This window comes from Triturus cristatus, chromosome 5_1 (genome assembly GCF_964204655.1).
Source record: "Triturus cristatus chromosome 5_1, aTriCri1.1, whole genome shotgun sequence".
In the NCBI taxonomy this organism is placed as follows: Eukaryota; Metazoa; Chordata; class Amphibia; order Caudata; family Salamandridae; genus Triturus; species Triturus cristatus.
This window is the reverse complement of record NC_140587.1, coordinates 938,178,828-938,204,136: the sequence shown is the minus strand read 5'-3', so window position 1 is coordinate 938,204,136 and position 25,309 is coordinate 938,178,828. Positions and strand designations below refer to the sequence as shown.

Here is a 25,309-nt window from a genome sequence, read left to right as displayed (position 1 = left end):
CATGACAACCATTATATTAAGAGAATAAAAAAGGGGGCGGTAGGGGACACAAGAAAGAAGAGGGAACCTCTTCACCCAGAACTCAATGTGAGGAGCGTGCGGCAAAAGATCAAATTGAAAAACCCGCAGGGTAAAGCGGTAAGTTAGGTGATGGCACTCAAACGGGCGAGTTAAATAACAGCAACTGTACGAGCAATGTCTCAATAAAGAAATGGTCGCCATCTTAAAGAGGTGATAAGCGCCCATGGTCGTATGGTTGATTCAGGGTTCCGAAAGTAAACAGCGTGAGGAATTTTAGGTCTCAACCAAGACATATCAAAAAATCTCACAGTCCGCCGCCATCTTTGAAGGGTAGAGGTGTATGTGGCGGTTTGTAGGAAAAAAGTGTAAGAGGTAGCTATATCTCCTAATTAGAGGAGTGTCCAAGAAATGGTGAAAGTAATAAAAATACAAACCCAAGAGGTAAAGTAACACACCCGAACGTAAGTTTTTAAATGACAGCAACTTATCAACCGATGCCCCAATATCAAGATGGGCGCCATTTTGAAGAGGTGATGAGCGCCCATGAGTTAGCCAACGTCACCAATAGAAGAGATAAGGGCAAGGATATGTCAATGTCGATAGCAAGGATTTGACTGGACACATATTTGCGACCAGCAGATGCAACAAAAAGCGCCATGCAAAGCACCTCAGTCAGTGCCAGAAAAAATGGATGTTAATACCAAAAGGGTGAAAAAGGCGTATTAACGATGAGCGCCTGAAAAGGAAACGACGAGAACACCGAAAAAGGAAAAGCATGTCCATTATTGGGCTGCCTCCACAAGTTATTGATACAACTGGCCAAAGTCATGTGTCATGTGGCAAGGAGTACTCTGAGGCAGAACAAAAGGAAGAAAATCAACTATGGGGCCAAAGCGGGGTTCACCACCAAAGCATAACCATAAAATGTGCTGAGCACAGTGCATCAAACAATCAATGATGATGTCATTAAAATTAACATACAGCTTGAATGCAAATCGGATAGGTGGAGGTCACCTGCAAAGGGAACAGTAGGGTAATCTGATGGTTTTCAGAGGAAATAATGCATCTCGGATTCACTGTTATGACCCATCTCCACGCACCGAAGTCTACATATCCAACTGGCTTCATTTCTCCTCAGGTCCTGTTCCCTATTTCCACCCCTTGGTGAAATCAGTATGTGATCTATCCCGAAAAACCATAACTCATCCAGCTTGTGCTGTTGTTCCTGGCAGTGCAATGTTAAGGGGTATCTCAGATCCCCATTCTTTACTGCCCTTAGATGTTCTTGTATCCTGACTTTTAATTCTCTTTTGGTACTGCCAACATATATCTTATTACATGGGCATCCCAGTATGTATGTCACAAACTTGGTTTTACATGTAATAATAGGTTTAATTATGTGCACTCTGCCAGTGTTAAATTGTAAGTTACGGGTTCTGTTTTTTCCTATTTTGCAGACGGAACACTGGGTGCATGTAAAAAACCCACCTTGGCCTTCCCTCATCCAGTTAGAGGCTTTGGGTGATAAGACCAGGCTGGGACAAAGCATGTTTCTCAAATTTTTGCCGCGTCTATAGGTAACTTTCGGGTTTTTAGTTATCTCGTTTTTTCCTTTCTTTATCTCCTTCGGGTTTAGGTGGGACCACCAGTTTGGTTTCTATTTCTATGCCGCCATCACCTAACTTACCGCTTTACCCTGCGGGTTTTTCAATTTGATCTTTTGCCGCACGCTCCTCACATTGAGTTCTGGGTGAAGAGGTTCCCTCTTCTTTCTTGTGTCCCCTACCGCCCCCTTTTTTATTCTCTTAATATAATGGTTGTCATGGGCCTCTAGAAATGTGACATATTGTAAGGAGTGCTCATATGTTTTCCAAATGCACTCATCTTGCAATTTCATGTGTTTAATATGTCACTGATACGATGTCGTTAAATATTAATTTTTACTGTATGTACTTTGGATTGCCCTGACGACATTTTAGACAGACCAGTAACAATAATTTTGTATTTACAATGTTTTTAATGTCCCCATTTGTGTTGAAATTGTTGCTCGTGTTTTGGTCCTTATGTGTGTCATTTATATTGCCTTGTGTATAAATTTGTCGCAGCCCTGAAGAAGTCCAAAGGTGGACGAAACGCGTCGGCTGCTTTTGCTGTTGTTGGAAGTTTTAAAGATTGCATGATAAACTGCATAATAAAGAAGAAGCTTTTGGAAAAAGAACTAGCCTAATGATTTGGACTTATTTAAATTATATAGGCTGAGTGGTGCATTTGGTGCTGTTTTTTTTATATGTATATTCCAATTAATGGAACGGCATTGTGCTGGCGGGTGCTAACCAAAATTGCACACTTATGGTGAACAAAAAATTTGTTTTCACCAACTGATACATTGAGTTACTCTGAAATCCGGTGCTGTCTTAGTGGGATACCGCTAGCTTTGTGCATTTGTATTTATTCGGGTTAATGTTCGATTGTTGTCCTTTGAAGCAGGAGCAAGGCGCTTGGCAGATAAATTGTCATGGTTCTAGATTAGGATTATTGTTATGAACATGGGTGAGTCAGGAAAATAGGGGATGTAAAATAAGTTACACCTGGATGAAGCAGGAAATAAAAGTTAAGATTTAGGATATTTAGATAGATGTTAATAGATGGAGGTCAGGTGATAAGGGAGTTAAAGGCCACCAGTTCAATACCAGGGTAGGTTGTAGACATTTGCAAGATAAACATGTAAAGGAGGGAATCTTAGGGGTGGGGTTAAGCGATCATAGGTGACTTGTTGTATGTTGAGTTTTAGTTCTGTAAGGTGAAGGCCTAGGGTTTTGTTGTAATGTGCACCTTTTTTCATTAAAGGGCCTTTTCCACACAATAAAGTGAGTATGTAGTCTGTGTTGCTCTCCCTTTGCCCAAACATCTCCACATGTGTTTTCGGTAATCGACAGTTGATATGCGGGTAAAGGGTACAAAGCCATTTGCAAGTGTAAGTTTGAGTTACAAGTGCAAATTGCTGGGTTTCTCACTGCATGGATTTCATAAAAGCAACCCTTGCAGTTGGAAAACCTTTTACTCACTTCCATTATTATATCATAACTGTGTCCATTATGTGGGAATTAATCCCATGGAAGGTGAGTGGACACAGTTAGCCTTGAAAATGTTGAACCCCCACAAACTACACAAGTTTCTATGTATTCACAACATTTCCTCCAAACTCTTCCCATCCTAGTAATGGTTTGAGATGTATTCCTGTCAAAGGCTGTAGTAAATTCCTTTGCGGGTGGGTAGGTGAATGACACTCCAAACCCACACACTGTGCCATTACATAAAGACACTAACTTTTCACAAAGCAAACAATTCCAATTTGGGCAAAACGGCAACAGCAATGTCAATAACAATGCCCCAAAAAATGGAATCCACAAAACACTGCTTGGAAAAACGCAACTGCTGCATCTTTCTATGCTTAATCAGGGAAAGATTATATAATATCTGAATGCATAAAAGTACACCCAAACGAGAGTGAATGTTTCCAGGCTTAATCTCACACATTTACTTGACTATCAGGCCTAAAAATGTATGTCGTTTTAACGCACTCATGTGCATAAATGGAACTCAATGTGGAAGTTGGAACTTTTTACTTAATCCTTTGCAAATTTTTTGTTTGTGTCCTTGGACTTAGGTGACGTGTTGGGGTCATATAAAGCAACAAATAAAACAAGCAGATGGAAATGGTAAAACTACAATACAGGAAGCTTAATTCCCTCTGGCCAATGGAAATTGGAAAGTGTTCTAGAGGCTTGAGCATGAAAGCCACACAAAGAGTGCATTTGGTGGCCTTTAGTCCACCTGCCCTAGAGGCGAGTGATGGGGCCGTGGATCTTATGGGTTGTGAAGATTGGAGGGGAACACCCAGGGGTCATTAGATCGAATGGTGACCGATAGAGAACAGAGATTAGCTAGCACTGAAGACGTACAACATAGTGGCACTCACTACGCGTAGTGCTGAAGTGTGGGCGCCCACCATAAACAGGGAACAAGAGAGCAGCCGTATGGGCATTCAAATCCCTCGGTTGATCTGAGTGAGGCCCATGAAGTGCCAGGCGAGGATGTACTAAATTGTAGAAAGGAAGAGCTGGTAAGGGGACGACAGTGCATGGCTTTGACAAGAATGGGGCGCCAGGCCAACCGCTGAATGAAGACCAGACCTTGAGATGGTTTTGAACAGAGGGCACCCCAAGAGGATCAATAAACCGATGATGCCAATAAGGAGAGAAGCCAAAGTCTGAACAAATCAAAAGAGCCCATTTTCACCTTCGATGATTTGCGCACATGTAGAAGAGAGAGACTTAGGTGCTGTCATTGCAGAGGGGGGCTGATTCTGGGATCTCACAAGGGGAAGCGGAAGCCATAATTAGATCTGTGTTAAAGGATACCTACAGTACCATGCAACAAACAGAAAGAAATGGTACATTTCTGGAGGACACTGTAGAGGACTTTAAATGTCACATTGCTTCTACAGAATGCGAGAGAGGTTCCTTGATGAACAAATCGCATCAATCACAAACTCTTTCAGTACAGACTCATGAAACTGAGTCTCAGAGGCGCCATCAAATTGAAGAATGCGTGGTCACTAAGGTTTTTCATCTTTGAAAACGAGTCTAAGCCACCAAAGTTCAGACTGAGGGGCTACTGGGCTCAATGGATAATGAGAGCATGAGAATGTAAGTGAAACACTTCCTCTATAGGGTCGTTTTGGAGGAATGGAGAGTGGTGAGGTTGTCACCTAAAGATACCAAGGAAGAGGATGCAAACATGGGTGCTGTTCTTGTCAAGTTGCAGAACCCACTATGGAACAGGAAAATTACTAAGGAGGCAACAAGAAAACCAAACTGATGGTGAGTTACTCCGGAGTGCACATGCTCCCTGATTTGTATTAGGCAACCCCGTGACATAGACCATACTTCCAAGTTCTGCAAAAATAGTTTCTGATCCTTGGCATGGAGTTATTCCTCTACTTTCCTGCAAAACAGAGTGCGAGAAGAACAGGAGACTAACATGCTTGTTAAATCCTCAGGGTGGTTGGGAGTTCCTCTATGTGAAGAAACAAGATGGAAGTCAACCAGAGATGTAATTGCGAACATTATGAACCAGAATGTAGGTAGGTATGCAGGGGTTCTATTTGAGCTGGCCCTGGAGTTGCGTCAGGACTTTAATTATTCTCCAACCACAGGCAAAGGGAACTACATCCTGAAATGGCAAAATATGTGCAGGGACAAAGTGATGCATGTATGGGCAAGAGTTTCATATCGGTACTGCACTTGTTGTGACTCTGGTTTTCTTCTCACCTCGACTACATACTTGGGTCACTGTTTTAGGTTGGAGCATTCATAATTAGGACTTAAATATCGCAAAGATCAATTCTATACAACTAACAAGTGACGAGCAATGCCAAACAATGCAACGAATATACATTTCTACGTCGTGTATACCAGACTCCAAAGATCTCAGCTAGATTGCACCCACATTGCAGACGCTTCTTAGATATAGTGTGGCAATACCAGAAAATGTCAACATTTCTGGGAAAGAGTGGTGACCACATCCGGTGTGGTGGGGAATGGCGAAACTATTACCAAAGCACTGTCTACTAGGACCTGATCCACTGTAAAAGAGAGGGAAAATCAAATCCTAAATACTGGCCTTTTCTCTCCTTTTAGCTAAAAGTTTCATCTTCATGGATTGGCTGCGAGAGCTGGGACCTTAGTTTCATGACTGGCATAAACATTTGACAGAATGATTACTGGCAGAGGAAATTCAAATGGAAATTATGTGCCCTCAAGATAGGGTGACCAAAGATCTTAAGAAAGTTTTAAAAGAAACTGACAGAGTAGACCCCATAGTCTCCAACCAGACAAGGACAATAAAAAGAGTCCAATGTTACGTGTTACAGAGGGGAAATCCTAATCCAACACTATGAGGTTGCTACACCCAAACACAATAAGGAAGCAAAAATCTGGGTCGAAATAAATACCAATGTTCCTCAAACATAGAGGATACAAACAGGGTGGAAACGCCTGTAAACAGACACCATGTTAAATGGCTACCGAATAACCTGAAAATAACGGATTCTTCACTCTGGCCACCAGAGAAAAATAAATCCTACAAATGAATGTTATTAAAAGCACAAGACAAGACCCTTTGCTGTAATATTTTTCGTGGGTGTTATTTAGCTTATTTTAGATATATGCTAACCTTTCTTTTGTTTTTCATCCGTTTTTTGAAGCTGTATATGATTATTACACGGGGAAAAAACCAATAAACAACCGTTAACCTTTTTAAATTAACAATTCTGATATTTTGAATATTCTAATTTTTGTTTGAACACGTTTTGACAAGGTAGCTAGCTATGTTATTCCTTGAGTACTTAATAAAAACATTTGAACTAAAAGAGCACATTTGTCATTTACACATGGTGAGTAGTTAATTGTTTCTTTTATTAACAAATTAAGATACATGTTCACTGTAAGTCAAAATGCCTTGCTGAACACGCTGTTGAATTCCTTATATTAAACTAATTGGGGCTTAGTTCTTGTGACTAACTTTGGATGAAGAAATCCGCAGATGCCAACCTAGTACATAGGGAGGGATGCTCATGGCTGGGTTGGGGGTGCTTAATTTGTTCCGCTGCTCCATAATTGAACATATGATAGGAAGTCCTAAACCCTGCAAGAAAAATTGAGCTCGACTTCCTCCCACTTATTCCTCCAATTTCTGTCTTCAGGGTGACCCTCCTCTTTCCTTCCATCATCCACATGCCTTCTATTACATAGTATAGTCTCCTCTCAGGCTAATGCCTCTCTGCCTTAATCTGTCATGTAATTCTGCAAAAGGCTGACACCTCATTTCATACATCACAAACTCGTCCGCTTTAAAACCCTGTCCTGGCAACCTAACATTACAGTTTATCCGCCAGTCTTTCTATCTCACCAACCATACACCGGAAACTACACAGCCCCCGCTATTAATCACACCTAACTGGTATTAATATAATACACAAATATCCCAAAGGAACTGAAGTAAATGTATACGCAGGACTAATCACAATAATAAACATGTAACCAACTGGATTAACCGCTAACCTGGGGTTCTGGAGTTTTTGCTCTCCGTAAAGCGCTTCAAAGTCTCGTCAGGGGTAGTAAGCACTATATAAATACAATTACAATATGGAGGTATGGTCGGGATGGAGCTGGCAGATGAGCGGGGCAGTTTTGTTAAACTGTGTATGCCCACGATTCTGTTTCCTGCTCACAAGGTGGCGGATGTATACCTTATAAAAACTGTCATAAAAAACGAATTGTGGCTCATGGAAATTTGCTCGCACTGTTATTTGTCATTAATATTTCTTACCACTGGATGGCAGCAGCAACTCAAAAGAGAGTGGCTTACACTATGGAAAAGCAGGCAAACTCTTGAAATAAGAGAGTAATAAAAGTTCACCTGAAGGTGCGGCACAAGGAACTGTGAATGTGCCACCTGGGGGCTGCTCAGCAGTCTGCACTACTCAAAGGAATTCATTTCCATGACTGTGTCTTCATTATGAAAATTAATTATGTATTTTCATCATAAAAAAAAGGCATAACATAACGTTCAATATGGATCAATTTGTCTATTGTGATCCGTTTTGTTAAACTTCGCCATTGCATGGCAGGCGAAATTAATGTACATAAAAATACTATACATCATGTTTCTTAAAAACAAATGTCAGCTACCCCGGTTGCTGGGCGTATTAATGCCACTTTCCTCAGCACAATACCTTTTCTCACAGAGGACAAGCCTCTGCTTTAAGTACTCTCAGCAAGAGCCTCGAAAGTACACACCAGAGAAGCTGGCTTTACGTAGTAAATGCACAGGGAATCATTTTAATTCATTTCAATGGAAAACAAAGTAACTTTTTAACATAGAAGTCCTCAAAGTAAATGTGGGTTTGGGGTGTGGGGTGTGTGTGGGGCGTGGGGTGTGTGTGGGGCGTGGGGTGTGTGTGGGGCGTGGGGTGTATGTGGGGCGTGGTGTGATGTGTGTGTGGGGGGGAAGACTGGCTCCTGTCTGGTTAGTACAAAAATTGCCTGGTGGGTGGAGGGATTCTTCCCAATTTTCTTTCAAAACAAAATCAGTGTGCCTGATAAAACATGCTTACAAAAGGGACCACTGATGATCAGTAGTGTACACAAAAAGCAACAGAAGCTATTGCTGATTTACTTACCAGTAATAGCATTATTTTAAGTCCTTCTCTCGTACTGATGACTCACTTAGTGAGTGAGGCCCCTGTGCCTCCAACCCTTTCCCACGTATAAAAATCTTCCCCCTCCTTACTTCCTGTTTCGCACCAAGCCCAAACATCACAAAGGTGGATTGGCCAAAAAGGGTGGGAGGGAGGTCCTGGGTCAGCATGGTAAGAGAAGGCCTCAGAATAATGCTATTACCGGTAAGTAAACATAGCATTACCCCTTCGTCCCCCTCGCCACGATGACTCGCTCAGCGAAACTTACCAAAGCCAATAATCGGGACAGGACAACTGCACAGAAAATGCAAACAGAAGTTCAAGCCACAGGCAAATAACCAAGTACAACAAGAAGCCAGCACCATGGAACCCAGCAAGTCTGGGGCCGCTGGACCCTGGACCACCCAACAAAGAGACCCAAAGGGAGAAGAAAGTGCCCAAGTGGCAGCCTGACAGAACACATGTAAAGAAGCACCCTGCACCTCAGCCAAGTAAGCAGACACACCCTTATTGGACCTCCCCTGGACCCCCAGAGGAGAAGCCAGCAGAAGCAGATGAGATCCACCAGCCCAAACTCGGAGTTGAAGGTCTAACCCTCTACTGGGTGGGACCACAGCCAACAAATAAAGCGAAAGAGACCCGGAACTCCGACACCCGGGCCAGCTAGAACAGAAAATGCTCTTCGCACATCCCGCGAATAAAGCGCCACACCCCCAGGAGATGGAGGACCCATCAAAACACCTGAAGAAACAATTTCTGCTGATGATGCCCAAAGCAGACACCATCTAGGGACCAGACGAAGATTGGAAAACCAGCATAGAGATCATGGAAACCAGACCCGGAACGTCCACCAGAAGCCCCCAGGGGGACCGTAAAGTTTAAACGCTGCCCACAACACCCGTAAGAGCGGCAGGACTCAGACATTCCTGAACACCAGCCTGGAGAAATTCCAATACTGGAGGTAGGGACACAGAAAAAGGAAGCACCTGTCTGAATAACACCAAGCCGGAAATGACTTCCAATGACTAGCATTAGAAGACCAGGTAGGCAACTAACTGGACACCTGCACAGTAGAGGAGACAGAGGCTAAAGACACTGCAACCAGTAGTCTCTCCTCTCAATCGCCAACGCGTCAACTGATGCCCCCGCTAGGGACCATGCCCACATGGAAACCCCCGGGGAGATGGAACCAACGGAAATCCCCATACCGGACCCACCTGTAACCCCATCAGCAGAGGAACCCAAACAAAGCGGGCGATGCAGGAGCCACCAGAACAACCTGAGCAAGCTGGGGAAACGGTTCGAGTTTCAGAGCTGGCTCAAGATCCTGTGATTCTGAGCAAATCACGTAATCTCCCCGTGCCTAACAAAATGAATGTGCCCGTCTGTAACACAACTGGTGCTTGTGTACATCTCTCCGATACCTACAAGTCGAGTTTGCGCTATATAAAACTCAAAGAATAAAACTTCTTGGGGTTCTTGCACTTATTGATGAATTACTCTACCTGCCTCCTTGCTCCTCCTCGTTGCAGACTGGAGTAATGGGTGCAAATGTAGCATCGCCGCCCTCCACGTAGCTACCATACGCAAGCCCGTTAGATGCCAAAATACATTTCTTTTTTAAAGTTATGTTTTATGTTCTTCTTCTTAAAGTGCCAAACTTTTCGAACTGTCGTATGTTTCAAACATGTGCTACACAAATAGACTACCCAAGCCTTTCTGGTGAGGCCATCTGTTGCACTCTTTATCTAGCGTGCGATTAAAAATCCATGTGGGATGTATTTAATATTTATTGCACAGATATTTCCTGCAGACATTCAAGCAACATAGCAGGTAGAGTTTAGTCCTGGGAGTAGAAGTAGGATATTCTTTAGGGGAAAACGTAATTTTCGTATTCTCATAATAAAAACTAAATTGCCCTTAAATAACTTAACCACCCATTTCCAAGTTTACAACCAGACTTCTCTGGTGTAAGAAAGGTGGGAAAATCTTGGCAGCCCTGAAAATACTTCCTAGGTTGCCAGTAAAGTTTAGACTGAAGCCATAAACTGTCCACGTAGTCCCAGGTGAAAAGGGCCACCAGCACCTAGAACTGTATTTAAGAGTTGTAGCTCTACAACGTCCTTGAGAGTCCTTGAGGTCTAAATATGGGGCTAGACTGTAGGTACCCGAGTGGAAAACACATCCTGTGGCATAAGTGACTGTTCTATAGCTGGTACCAGTCTGGATAGGAGTTTACTCCTACCCTGAGAGGATACACCTCACTGCATCCCGAATGAGAACATGGCCGAAAAGTGTTTGTGAATACCCACAAACTCACCTGTGTGCGGGAAGGCACTGTTTCTCTGCAAAGCCCGCAACTCACAAGCGAGATGTTAAAACAAATCACATTTTGTGATTACCAAATGGGAGTTTTCTATTGTAAACTAAGCCATTTAGTTACCTAAGTTCAGCTTAGCTGCACATATAACCGGGTGATATCACTCCAAAATAGATGATCAAATTATGCCGAGGTGAGTGTACCTTGGTGTTGTAAAAAGTGTGTTTTTCGTGCAACATCCCTTTTAGATAGCGAACAGTATTTTGAATAGTATCTGAAAAAATGTGTAAAGTTTTTCATTACATTTTTATTTTCAAAAATGTTGGGATCCATTTTGTATCAGTATCTATGTGTGTAATTGTCATAACACTTGGGCAAGAATGCCACCCATGACACACTTACTCCTTTTTATTGCATAGTATGCTGTGTCTGGCGACGCTGCAGGTTGAGTGGAGTTTGGTACAGGAGAGCTGATGAGATCAAGTTAGATAGTGAGGTGTGCACAAAGGAGAAAGAAAAATAACTGGTGAATTATTTATTGAGCAATTGTAACATGAGGCCTTGTAGCAGCAGGCTCAACTGCGTTTTCTGATAGAGCACAGCGAAAGAAACGTGTGAGCTGCATCGGTCTACGACCAGCAAGCTAGCACGCAAAGCATGCTCGGACCATCGTAGCCAAGTACCCCCGCGGGTACTTTTATTGCTCCCTCCCCTTAAATGCCTTAAGACTCCTTTCTCACACATATGCCAATTATTAAATGTTCCTAGCAAGATTTCCCCACTGCAGCCACTCCCCCCAAAGCACCCCACCATGATTATGAGCACCCACAAAGCATGTTGAGGTGGGGGGTGCACATATGATTCCTACCCCAACCCCCACCCTCAGGGCTTCTCTGGTGGATGGTGTGGTCTGGTGACCATTCCACAGGGGGCAACAATTGTCAGGTAGCCTTGAGGGCACGGTCAAGAACTTCAAAGGAATGGGCATTTAGGACTGACTCTTCCTTTGTTCCAGTGCCCTGCCCATGGTGCTACCTAGGGTCTACCTTAAGGGTGAATTATATGTACTAAAAAGTAAGTTTCAGACTTGGCAAGCACTTTAAATGTCAAGTCACTTAGACAGTAAACTGCGCATGCAGGCCCTGCAGTGGCAGAAGCCCGAAACAGGTTCTGTGGGTGGCGCAAGCAGCGCAGCAGGCCCACTAGCAGCATTTAATTTACAGGCCCTGGGTATATGGGATAGCACTCTATAAGGGACTTACAGGTAAATTAAACATGCCAAACAGGTATAGATCAATCATACCAAGTTTACAGGAGAGAGCAAATGCACTTTAGCACTGATCAACAGTGGTAAAGTGCCCAGAGTCCTAAAAGCAACAAAAACTGTTCAGAAAAAAATACAAGAGGAAGGCAAAAAGTCTGTGAACAACCCTGTACAGAGGACCAGGCCCAACACTCACCTACACTACAGGCTTTCATGGGGAGTTTTTCCGGGGTTGTGCATTTGTCACTTTGGCCATTTTGGTGAGACAGGCTGCTACTTCATTGTTGGATGAATTGTTTGTCATTTATGAGCAGGCGCATCAGGTGTTTTTTGGATTGGTTATGTTGAGACCCGTGTTGAGAGGCGCAGCAGGAGGGGGCAATTTGGAAGGCAAAAGGAAGTTTACAAGTCTAGAGCATACCCAGTGATGTTTGGATAGGCAAAGTTTAGATTGAGGAGATTGTGTGTGAATTGGGAATGTCTTTAGGGAAGAAGGAGGTGGCTGATTAGTTTGCTCAATATTTAGTGAGGCTGGGGTTATAATCTAGTTTGTATGGCATATTGCCAAGGGTTTGTTTTACCAGACGTTTGCACCCATTTCATTACAGCGGACATTTTTGCACTCTAATGTTGACTCGTGATTCCTGGCTGTGCCGTCCCACCTGATGAGACATCAGATGCCTATGTCGAATGCGAACACCAGATGCTAACAGTTGATGCTCCCTGCATCCTTGGGGTGGACACAGGACCTTTCTCTATTTTGATCCCTAAGAGAGGAGCTCTGTGCTCCATCAGTACTTTGATGGCCTGAGGAAGGAGCTAAGGTTGGACAGGGGGTCTACTGTGTGACCCTGTAAGCAGGGGTGGTTGGCACGTATATGCACCGGTGGGGCAGGCGTGCAACTAAGTGGTGCGTTTGCGTGCATTCAGGCAAGGCGAGTGGCAAATAATAAAAAATAAAGTCAGTTACCTTGCCTGCTGCACATCCGACGTCCTCCTCTGTCAGCTCCTCGGGCTCCAGCCTCCAGGAAATTTCACTTACCAATCCTGGCGCTACTCTCACCAGCATGAGAGCAGCATCAGGATTGGGTGGCACGTTCTGGCTGGACTCTCTTTCACTCCCTTTAGGCCTGTGCATGGTCTCCACCCAGATGTCAAAGACAGCTGATTGGAGAGTTGCAAAGTGCGCATGTCACTTTGGCTGGCTCATGAAAGCCAGCCAAACTGACATGCGCACTTTGGAGGGTCCATCTTGTGCCTCCAATCCTCTATGCTGCCAATCGGCAGCAGAGGAGGACATGCCCCCTTTTATCCCTATGAAGTTGCTGCTCGCTAAATGTGAAAAATAAAATGGCAATGAAATTATTTTATTGCCAGTTTATTTTTAACGTTTAGCGCTGCTGCAGCAGTGTGGGGGCCACCCGCCCTCACAAAGAAACCGCTACTGCCTGTAAGCCAAGGCCCAGACTCCTGGGACAGATCTCTGGGGTGTTATCAATCATGAAAGATCAAAAACCAAGCCGAGGCCCAGGCCTGCAGGCTTGCAGTAGTCAGAGAAATTAGTATTTTGGCTTAGTGGTTGGAGTCTGCACTCAAAGTATATTTAGCAACCTGTCACAGTGTATGTTTTAAACCTGTTTAATGATCCTGCTAGAGCCCTCTTAGTAACTATCACAAGTTTAAAAAAACATTTCAGACATACTCTTCACACCCACAACCATTCTCTGCTACTCTGAGGTATGACATTCCGTCCAAAAGTGCACGAGCTACACAATGTCCTCAGTTAAGCTAACAATCAACAGACTAAAGAATGACACGTCAAATGGAGTCAACAAAGCTGCAACAGACCAGGTCTTCTAATATTATTTTGCATTAGAACTATTGCGGCTAGCATCGGAAAGCTATTCATGGCATCACCACTGATGCCCAACTTCCGCTGGTTGTTGTATGAGGTGGGCACCATTATTCTTTTTTGGGGACGCAAACGTATTTTCTTTCATCATTCGAGAAAGAGAGGCAGAAAAATTAAACCAAAGGAGGAAGCGAAAGAAAAGAAAACAGCGAAAATGTGAATGTGTTAGTGAAAAAGAACCTACACAAGAGAGAACGAGAACTGTATGGTGGTGAAATAAAGAGGCACAAGTGGAATGAAGACTAGGCAGCCTTGGTATTTAGCTTCCCTGGCATTCAGCAGAGGCAGGTTCCTCTAAAGACATGTTGCCCCCGACTTTATCTGTTTTTTTGAGACATTATGCACCAGTGTAACCCTGAGTGCCTCGCCGTTATATATGCATATCTGAACACCCACAAACAAGCACAGAAAATGAATTCAATACTTTAGAGCCACACAACCCGTGCTTAATTCGCCGGAAACTGCACTTATGACTGCTGCCACATGGGGACTCTATGTAATTTAAAGATGAGCAGAAAAACAGTTCTCAGTTCAATATACCTTAAAAAAAACAACCAATGACTACAACCCAAGCCATTCTTAAAGCTTTGGCGGCCTCTAACAGTCTGAATTGTCACACTTATCGCAGTGTGATGGTTAGTAGTTGTGCAAGTACAGTGACAATGTATGGTGCAAACTGCGGTGGCCTCCTGACGAGGGCCCCAGCGCCTGTTTTTTTTACAATCTAAGCACGGCACACAACCACTGGTTAAGGGTGTTTCGATTGTAGGAATTCTCATTCGTCCTTACTGGATTTTTTAATGCTGAATTTTGCAGGGCACTTTTTTTTTTTTGTTTACCCCTTCTAGAGCTTCTGTTCATGGTGGGCCGGGTTACTTCAGAGCCACCCTGCCAAGACACTATAGAAGTGATCTTCAAACTTTTAATGCCGTGCCCTCCCCAGTGGTAAAAAAAATAACGGGCCCCCCTCAGAATTTTTCACAATTAATCTATTAAATTAGCAATGTTGAACTAGGTCTAGACTTATTTAAACATTGAAGTTACGTTCTGTTACCATTTTAAAAATGCAATCAAATACACGATTGCCAAACATATTTATTCTGGTCTGGCAGGCTTTATTAACATGTAATCGTATCCACAGTGTGATTAATAGTAATAGGGGTGGGAGTTTTGAAGAATATTTGGAGTCCCTTCTCTATTGACACATACCCCCAGCGTGGATATAAATGACAATAGATGTTAGTGATGGCCCATTACTGCCGCTCATTTTGTCTCACTTGAAAACAAAGCACTGTTTTCAGCATAATGCTTCTTTTGGCCAGAGCCTGGCTTCCCCCATAGGATCAATTGAGGCCCACCTAGGGGTGCCGGCCCACCTAGGGGGGCCAGCTCCCCAGTTGGAGCACCCCTGCACCGTAGGAACATCCTGCCTGCACTGCTTGAAAAGCATCCAGTCTGGGCCATTCAAGAGGCATCTGATTCAGGCTACTCCAGGGAAATCCAGTATACTCTGCTCGAGGGACAGACAGCCTGAGCCACTCAGTCCACCCCAGCACAGACCCACATACATACACCACATGCAAATGTCAATCAATTTTACCAGTTAACCACCAGACTGTTATTTGACTCAAGTCGTTAGCTATATCAAATATCACAACAGCATTTCCGAAACGTTTATCCAATTATAAACAAAAGTAGTCATCTAAATGCAAAATGGCTTTCAACCTGATACATCAATTTGTACAATGAACCTGAAATAAACAAAAGCTGGTCAAAGTTTGTTCTGAGTCAGTTCAGAGAGAACGGGGTATTTGGATGCAGATGAAGGACAGGAGGGAGAGAGTTGTAAAACACATGCACTATCATGGACTCCGTAACCAAAAAAGTAGTTGTCTGAAAGTGGGATGTGAAAGGATACATGTTAGCCATTCAAAAAAATAGCAAAGAGGTGATGTTTCAGGAGACAGACAAATTCAAGATGAGGGAGGCAAGCCATTGACTAAGATGCAAGCAAATGCGAGCAACAATAAAGTCAATCAATGATAAGCAATAGTGGGACTTAAGCCCTATGAACGATTTTGGTAAGACAACTAAAGGTGTTTGGCAACCAGACAGCTTGTGATGTCTGGTAGCCAGGGCTGGACTCGCCATAGCAGGCACTTTCCCAGAGGGCCAGAAGGGTGGGGGCCGGTTTTGCAGCAGTGTGGCAAAAGCGCCCCCCTGTAACAAAACAAAAGCGGCAACGGTGCTTGACATTAGCACTCCCAACAATCCCCCCCCCCCCGCTATGACTGGCGCTTCTCTCAGTGAACCCCCCCCCACCCCCCCCACACTCTCCCTCCCCCCCCCCCCCCCCCCCCCCGGGCCAGTCGAGCAGAATTGCAAGGGCCGGTTTCTGTTCCTAGTCAGGCCGTGCTGGTAGCATCTGGTGCGCAAGACCTAGAAAATGCTATCTGGGCCCCACCGACACAGTGGTCATTTATGTGCCCCATGGCACCTGCTAATTGCCTTGCCCTTTCATAGCATTTGTGTCCTCTCCTAGCACCATTATCCTGGGCACTAGTAATTCAGTGGCCTGCTAATTCTATGATCTTACTGTTGAGCTACAACTTTTTGTTCTCAAAGTCACCTCTTATATTCAGATCGAAATGCACATAAACCAGGTTCGGACCAGTACCAGCTACCAGGAAGCCTAGGTGCACAAACAGACCTGGTTATTTTTTTGATAACATAAAAAAAAAATCTAACGTTTGACATTCTGCTAACTCCCCAAATCATTGACTGTGTGTGTAGGAGACTCAACCCAAACCTACATAGATAGGACCTTTCCCATTATATTCTCGACAGGATTATACTGGCCCAGTGTGGTTGGTCAGACTACAGAAGCAGTCAACATTTACCTGATTTTCATGGCAAACCAGAAAGCTCTTTCATTGTAGTGACTGTATCTTGAGGACTCCTCTTTAGTTCACGTTAAGCCAGCACAGTTATAGCCATCAAAACTAACACTTTTAAGCACAGTGTGTTTTATAAATGCAGTAATGTCAGACCTGTGTGGAAATAGGGCTACAGACAGCGGTGCCAACAGTTTACTGCATAATAGATTATTTGTAAGTTATTGCATCTGTCTAGGGCCTTTGTTCGTTTGGCTCTATATGGATTTTCACCCTTTGCTGCTACTTCAAATCAGGGTCGGACTGGCCTACAGGGCAGTTGGGCAGTGCACGATGGGATAAACTGCCAGGTCAGTGTGTGTACCATTTTTTTGGCTTTTCGTGGGCCTGTTTTATGGTCTGCTGGGTCGGTTATTTACCGGACTTTAAAACAAAAATTGCCTGCAGCAAGCTGGACTCCATGCAGTCTTTAACAGCTTGCAAACCCTTCTACAGCATGTCTTCACAAGTTTAAAACTGCCCCAATTTGTAAGCATAGCCCACTTTTTTAGCTTTCTAATTCAATAATGGGGCCACTTTTTTTTTGGTGCTCAGCCTATGTTCTGTACCCATCCAGCCCTGATTCAAATTGCAACCAGGTTAAGCCATTCTCTTGACCACTGCTATTCAATGCTTATCCTCGAGGACAGAATCAAGTAAAACATTCCAGTTTCCCACAGTGGATATTCATGAGGTAATTTTGCATATGATGCATCTAAATTGGGGGTATTTGCATATCCATTGGTGATTCTGAAACCCTGACTTAATCTGGCCCTTAAGGGTGGTCATCCTGTAACACAGACACAATGTAGACCCTTGTGCGATATTCAATGCTTTTCTAGCTCATGCCTTGAGTGGGGCAGGAGGAGGAGTCTCTGCACTTTCCCATCTAGAGGTCTCTCACTCCTCTGAACAACATATTCCTAAAAGGTGCAGCCATTTACAAAATCATCCTTGGGAACCCGTCCTTCCCTGAGGTCTCTGTAGGCAGCATAATGCTAAAGCCACAGACCAGTCTTGAATGTAGCAAAAATGAACTGACATAACAAACCTATTCCCAAATAGGTTTCACATGCAATTAAAATCCTGAGCAGCTAATCCGTGTTTCGTTTTAGTTTGTACACATCTGGATTATTTAGAAATAGCACAGTCCGCTCTGGTTCCAGTCGCTTATTGTAACAAGGCCTACTGGTTTGAACTGGGACCTTCGTGTTTAACTTCAGAAAGATTTTGTTTTTGCAAAGTTCTGTTTTCACACTTAATTTTTAAGTTTAGTGTTAGCAAAGATATCTGTATTTTTATAGAGGGCTTTCAGTCATCCCTCTTCATCCATTGGCAGGTTGTGTGTCACTTACATTTTTCTTAAGCCTACTATATCATATTGTGGGGGCAATCAGTCAGCTCACGTCAGTCACTGTGAGTGAAGGCATTCTGTCCTATCTATCACAAGAAGCACATCCGGATACAATGTTGTTTCTTCAGTGCCAGGGACTACTATGGCAATGTGTGCTTTTTGAGACCAAAACATATTTTTGCTTTTAGCCAATGATTTTGTTCTGGACTGAAGAGGGCATGCAGCTTGCTCAACAAAGTTTTACCAAAATCACAACAAAACAAACATTGACAAAAGCTAAAGACTGGCAGCCCATGGCAGATTTATTGGCTTTGCCAACGCTTGTTGTTAAGTGGCTTGTGATTCCGTGCGGTTTCATCTATTACTACTTTTCTTCCAGTACAGCTTATGTCACGAGTACTTTTCAGACCTTCTCATGAGATTCATTGCGGTTTCTGAACTAACCTACAGTAAAGTTTCCCTACATCAAACTTCATCACTGCAACACTATCTGGCCTACGTAGCTGGGAATAAAAGCTCTGATTTAATCGAGTATGCCTTGGCAGCGATTTGTGGGTACCAGCTAAAAGGCCGTCTTGGAACATTCTACAGCACATGGAACACAGACCGACGCTCTGATACAAACTGATTTAATGGAACACAAAAACAGGCAGAGATATAGCATACCAAGCTCCTTGGGCAGATTTGCCCCCGCGCAGTCCTGCAAGTGGCACTCGGTTATTAGAGAGAAAAGGACCTTTTAAGGCCGCGGGCACAGAAAAGCTCTTAATGGCAAACCTGCACCCTTAACGTTCTGTAAGTTGTCTGGGCATGGCAGGAAGCGCCCTCCACAAAGCTGTTCTGCAATGGAGAATGTCAAAGGATGCCATTACCTTTCATCTGGATGTGGAACTCCCCTAGAAGGCTCTCCATCTCCGATTCTACTGTACACATATTCTGCAGGAAGGGAGAAAAGAAAAGACAGACTTAGGAGGACGCGCAAGTGCTTGGGGGCAAGACGAGCTCCTAATGTACTCTCACTGAAGCGCACAGAGAGGTGGTGCAGGCCACGGGCAGCACCACGGCATAAATAACAGAATGCAAGACCCTTCTTAGCTCAAGTGGGAATCAGTAGAAGCAAAAGGAAAGTCCTTACCCAGGAAGAAAAGACACGGCTTAAACACATCATCCAAAACACTTGTAGTTTCATGAACAACAGAAAATTCAATTAATCAAGGGCACACAAGGAAGCAATAAAAATGAGTTCGTATTATTGCATTAGATTTACAAGGAAAAGGTCGTCACAAAGGTATAGCACTTGGGGTCTAACATCAGACTTCAGGTCTAAAGGCAGACTTCGGGCCTAAAGGCAGACTTCGGGCCTAAAGGCAGACTTCGGGCCTAAAGGCAGACTTCGGGCCTAAAGGCAGGCTGCGGGCCTAAAAGCAGGCTGCGGGCCTAAAGGCAGGCTGCGGGCCTAAAGGCAGGCTGCGGGCCTAAAGGCAGGCTGCGGGCCTAAAGGCAGGCTGCGGGCCTAAAGGCAGACTTCGGGCCTAAAGGCAGACTTCGGGCCTAAAGGCAGGCTGCGGGCCTAAAGGCAGGCTGCGGGCCTAAAGGCAGGCTGCGGGCCTAAAGGCAGGCTGCGGGCCTAAAGGCAGGCTGCGGGCCTAAAGGCAGGCTGCGGGCCTAAAGGCAGGCTGCGGGCCTAAAGGCAGGCTGCGGGCCTAAAGGCAGACTTCGGGCCTAAAGGCAGACTTCGGGCCTAAAGGCAGGCTTCGGGCCTAAAGGCAGGCTGCGGGCCTAAAGGCAGGCTGCGGGCCTAAAGGCAGGCTGCGGGCCTAAAGGCAGGCTTCGGGCCTAAAGGCAGGCTTCGGGCCTAAAGGCAGGCTGCGGGCCTAAAGGCAGGCTTCGGGCCTAAAGGCAGACTTTGGGTCTAAACTTAGACAGGTAACCTTTGTGAATTGGACCCGGTCTCATCACTATTGCGGTCAGATTATCCCCCCCAATTTAAGTAAACATTAAACACTGCATGACAAGCCCTAACATGGATCGTCGCCTACTCCTTTGCTCCGTGAAATCATTGCGATATAAAGAATCTTGAATAGGACTTTGCATCTGTCGATTACCACTGGTGGCGTGGACATATTGCAATGTATTAAGATTTGGGGGGCGCATCCCTTTGCCTGGATCCTTGCAGCAATCATTGAGCGATCCGTAGTTCAAGAAAGGATCCCGCGAGCCCTGCTCTCCAGGAGGATTCTCAGGACCACGAGAGCTAAGGCGAGACAAGGAGCTCTCCGCACCCACACCTGCTGACGTGTACCGCCTGAGCAAACAGGCCCAGTGTGTCCAGGGAGGAGACTAAATTGAAGGAGGTTAAATTGCCTGCACCAGGGCAAGTATCACTCTGGCATCATCAAAATGAAAAGTGCATTCTCAGATCCACCTCCATAAAATTAAGTGTCCACACAGATATTAGCTGCATTTAAGGATAAGTGAAGGCATTTGCAGGGTCAAGATGCTTCCCATTTTATTAAACCTTTTTAGCAAGTTTAGTGTATTCTTGTGCAGTACATTGGATCCGAGGGCAACTGCTGATGTGTGTGCCCTCACAGCATGCATGTAGGTAGTCATTGTAATGTTTGCCAGGGTGGCTAAAAGTAATCAGCTTGTACTAATGAATTTGGGCAGCACCTCGGTATACTCCTTGTAACTCTTGTGAATTTCAGACAGGCTCTCTCGAGCTGCTCTGCTGGCAGGAGATGCTGCAAACGCTTGCTTCATCTTGCTCGCCCCATCCCTCAGGCGCCGTTGGATACAGTATGCTTCGTACAACTCATCCACCTGCAGAGAACAAAATAAAACAAGAGCTCTGACATCCGAGACCTGACACAGGAGCACCAGCAACAAGAATAATGTTTGGAGATAGTTTGGCACAATAAAAAAATCACTTAAAAAAAAATTAAATAAATAAATGTTGATTCAGTTAAATTAATACTTTTCTATTAGAGGCAGGAAAAGATAAAACAACCACTTTCATAATACAGTTAAATAACAGTTACTTATTTTACTTTAATCAGTGCCCATACAACTCAATAAAAATCTCGTCCTAATTTGCAGACAAAAAAAAGCTTGATTTAACATTGAAGGCCACTATAAACATTTGCCATCTGGCGCCGGACCTGCAGTCCACAAGAGGGAGCCAGAGATCAACAAATGGCCTCAAACATGGTTTATTGCGACCAGAGAGGCAAAGCCCAAATAGCAAATTATCATCTTGTATTGGCCAATGAAAATCCTTAAAGCCAAATAGCAGGCAAACAAATCAATCACATTAAGCATGATTCTTCTATTTTATTTAATTTATTTATTTAATGTGATTTTATATAGCGTGAACTTTACCCGAAGGTGTCAGAGCGCTTTACAAAAAGAACCAGTTGCATTACTTAAGGACTTTGGATTATAGGAGTTACATAGGAGATATAAAACAGGACAAAAATTGAAAATGTACAATTGGAGCGAAAGGAGGGAAAAATTGCTAATGTACAAGTTGTAAAGTCACTCAAGGAAGAGATACAAACAGATAAACTCTTAAATCACATAGGAATGGTAGTAAGTACAAAGGTCTGCTACATATACTAGTGGTTAGAGCGCTTTACAAAAGGACCAGTTACATTACATAAGGACTTCGGAGTACATGAGTTACATAAAAGATACAGACAGAACAACTCTAAATCGCAAAAGAACAGTAGTCAGTGCATGCGCCTACTACAGATACTAGAGGTTAGCGTTGCATAAATACAAGTTGAAGATTCACTCAAGGAGAAGAAACAAACAGAAACAACTCTAAACTTACACAAGAACAGTAATAAGTAAATGTCTACTACAGATTCTAGTGGATAGAATTACATATATACAAGTTGCAAAACAACACTCAAGATTACATTTAAAAAGTGATTAGGGTTGGACAATTATATATTACAATTTTACAGAGCATGGCATTTACAAGAGTGTCAGCGAGAAACAAGTAAGAAAAGCAGATAGGGACAGGAAAGAGAAAGATCGAGAGAGAAAACGGAGATGAGACCAGAAGTATAAACAATAGTCACAAACAGGGAGCAGATCCGTGGAGAAGGACGACGATCGAGAGGTCGCCCAGCTGGAGACCAGCGGGGACGGAGGAGACCACGTTCGCAAGATGGCGGATCAAGGACAAAAGTGACAACAGGAGACGGTCCCAAAATGGCGGGGCGCACACGAGTCCCAGTCCAAGAGTTAGGAGGGCCAAGTCTGAAAAAAGCCAGCGAGCCGACCCAATGGAGGAGGAACAAGAAGGGGAGAGGAGCCAGACAGTTGGGCGGGTGGGGGGGGGGGGGGGGGGGTAGGCGATCTCCGAAGCTCAGCAGTGCCGTCCATGTGCACGGGACCCGGGCAGCAGGGGCAACAATGTCCAATCCATTCTCCCAGGTCGAAGGGAGACCGACACAGGCTCCAGAGAATCATTGGCCCATCTCACCCACCGCTGGAGTTCAGTGGAGCCTAGTTGCGGGCGGGACTGCCGAGACATCCACGGATGGAAGGACTGCTTCCGTGGGCCTTCCTGGGGCGACCTGCTGCTTGCTGCGGTCTCAAAGCAGTGAAGACGCACACATAGCCAGCGGGCAGAGTTGTGGCCCGCGGCTTTAGCGGGCTGCTCCGGGTGCTATGGAAAGGAGGCATCGCGGCTGCAGGCGCTGGAAGAGGTGAAACCCGTCATGCAGCGGTGAAAGCAACCAGAGCCATCAGGCTGGAACTCTGCAGATATGCGTCCCCCAGCATGGCACAGCAACTTTTCTAGTAGCAACACTGTTTCGATGTTGCTTGCCCCAAACTGTGAATTCACACAAACCAGAGGACAGTCAGCCAAAGTTAGTATCATCTACTTCAAAATATGACATTACAGCCATGGAATTAAAATCCAACGTGGTTGACAGGGACACAATCTTTTTCACTTCTACTTGAAAAGAGATCTAAAATGGAGTGCTTTGGTGGAATCATAGGAAAGACCACTCTTTTGCACAATGGTTGATTTTATGAAAAGCAATGCTTTTTAATGTAATCACTTGTTCAATATATGAACGAATGCAATCACGTTTAACTCAAGTTCGGGAAGTGCATCAATGCAAAACAGCAGGGCAGAATGAGAACAATATCAAAAAGCACGAGACAGATTTAACCTAGCAAGTAGGGTTGCGATCTAGTGACATGTTTCCCAACCCCTACGTTTCCAGGCATGGGCTTTCATTTCTTAATCTGATGTTTTCTGAGACTTGTACAAACGAGGTGTTTCCAATGAACCAAGATGGCTGACGTAGCTGAAAACAGTGACTTGTGGTGTTGTGGTCTAGCTCCCAACCACCACTTGACCAGCGCAATGCATTGTGGGAGATGCGGCAGCCATTATGTACGGGGGCACATCAATACAGTACGCCCCGCGCTCTCCCTCCAAATTAGAATCAAGAAGCTACAAACCTTACACGGACTCCGCAGCCTTCATTCCAGGGGTGGAACCCCAAATCACAAATTGGCGACGAGGTGGTGAAACCTCGAGCGGCTGCAGCCTACGATCCCCGCCTGCACGCTGACATCGGGCCACCACGCACCAACGCGGACATCCAGTCTGGTTGATCGGAGGGGGAGTGCAGCAGTGGGACGCCCGTCAGAGCATGGCGTTTCCTGCTTTCATCCACCGGGAGCCCACCAGTCTCACTGCAGACGTTTTAGGAGCTGCGTCAGGCACCGGTACTGCTGTGCACCGGTTCCCAAGACAGAGGGTGTGCACCACGTGTAGGAAATCCTACAGTAAGTGCCTGTGGCGCGTTCTGGTGCATGTAGAGGGCGAAAACCACCTACAGGGACATAAAATCACGGACAGCCACCCACGCCTTGCTGTCCAAGTGTGCAAGTCACCCATTGCCTCTTGCGGTGTACCTCACAGTCATCACAGGGGAGCACATGCCCCTGCCTCTACAAACTTCCAAGCCAAGTTGCCCCAGTTTTGCTGTGTGAGGCGCTCTGGATGACTCAAGTCCTTACTCCAGGCGACGCGGCGGGAGGGGCATACAGGGCCTACTCCCAGTCGCACAGTGTCACTACTGCCCACAAGTGCTGCTTGCCCACTGCTTCTGCGTCCACCTGAAGGGGTTCCAGTAGTCCCAGGCCCATTACTTTGCCAAAATGTGTGTGCAGACCTTCTCACTCACCAACCCAGTTCCTTTCCTGCCGAAGCCGGGCGAACCGGCTATGAAATGGGCTGATTGGAAGGGCTACTTCCTGAACTGTCTGTCTGCCCTGGAAGATGAAAGGGAAGAAGCCTTCACGAGTAAAGGGAGGAAGAAAATTTTGCTGCACAATCTGGGGCCGGTAGGCTTGAGAGTGTACGACAGTATGGTAAAAAAGGCTAGGGGTCCCAATGATGAAGATGTATTTCAACATGCGTTGGAAGACTTGGACAGTCATTATCAACCAGTTGTCTGCACTACCATAGACAGTTATAATTTCTTCCAACGGAAGCAAACTGAAACACAGTCAGTGGAAGACTACGTGGCTGCGTTGAAAAGGCTGGCAGTGACTTGCAAATCTGGCCACCTTCATGATGATCTAGTGCGAGATCAGATCATAACGCACACTGTCAATACGAATATACAGGAGAAATTGTGGGTGAGTGGGGATGCCTAGCTATCGTGAAGAGGGCAGAATTGTCCAAAAGATGCGCAGTAGCAGTGAAAAGAGACAGTGAGAGCAAACCCACCGTGTGCAGAGTGACTGACACGAAAGCACACAATAAGAAGGGGTGGGAGCACACTGCTTCACCTCTCAGCACAGTTTGCCCCTTAGCATTATGGTAAATGCAGTTCTTAATACATGCTTACTTGAGATTTTACTGGAGTGTTCCACCAAAGTTGGTGCAGGTTAGTGCTGTACATCTCTAGACACGTGTTTCTGGATTTCATCCATCATCAGTAGAGATGGAAACGAATTTTATATGGGGTTGCTCTCTACTGAAGAAGGACAATTATCCTGAAACACGTGTCTAGAGATACACAGCACTAGCTGCACCAACAAGGGTGAAAAACTAAAGCCCGACACCGAAGAAAGTGTTATCATGCACTGCATTTATTATGATGCATCGGGGAAAACTGAGTGCTGGAGTGTGAGGCAGTGTGCACCCACCCCCCTCCTATACGAAAGCACACAATGTCAAACCTCCACCCACTACTGGGA

At 44.9% G+C, this 25,309-nt stretch overlaps 1 protein-coding gene across 9 annotated transcripts in view; it reads right to left on the bottom strand.

Annotated features, from left to right (window-relative positions):
• RIPOR2 (RHO family interacting cell polarization regulator 2) overlaps positions 1–25,309 on the bottom strand; it is a 497,105-nt gene that overhangs the window by 185,286 nt on the left and 286,510 nt on the right. For all 9 annotated transcript variants that reach the window (XM_085605987.1, XM_085605982.1, XM_085605983.1 and 6 more), the window contains exons 7-8: positions 20,741–20,890; positions 18,940–19,003 (exon numbers count right to left, since the gene is read on the bottom strand). In XM_085605987.1, coding sequence (XP_085462113.1) covers positions 18,940–19,003; positions 20,741–20,890 — 214 coding nt within the window. The remainder of the gene's footprint in view (positions 1–18,939; positions 19,004–20,740; positions 20,891–25,309) is intronic.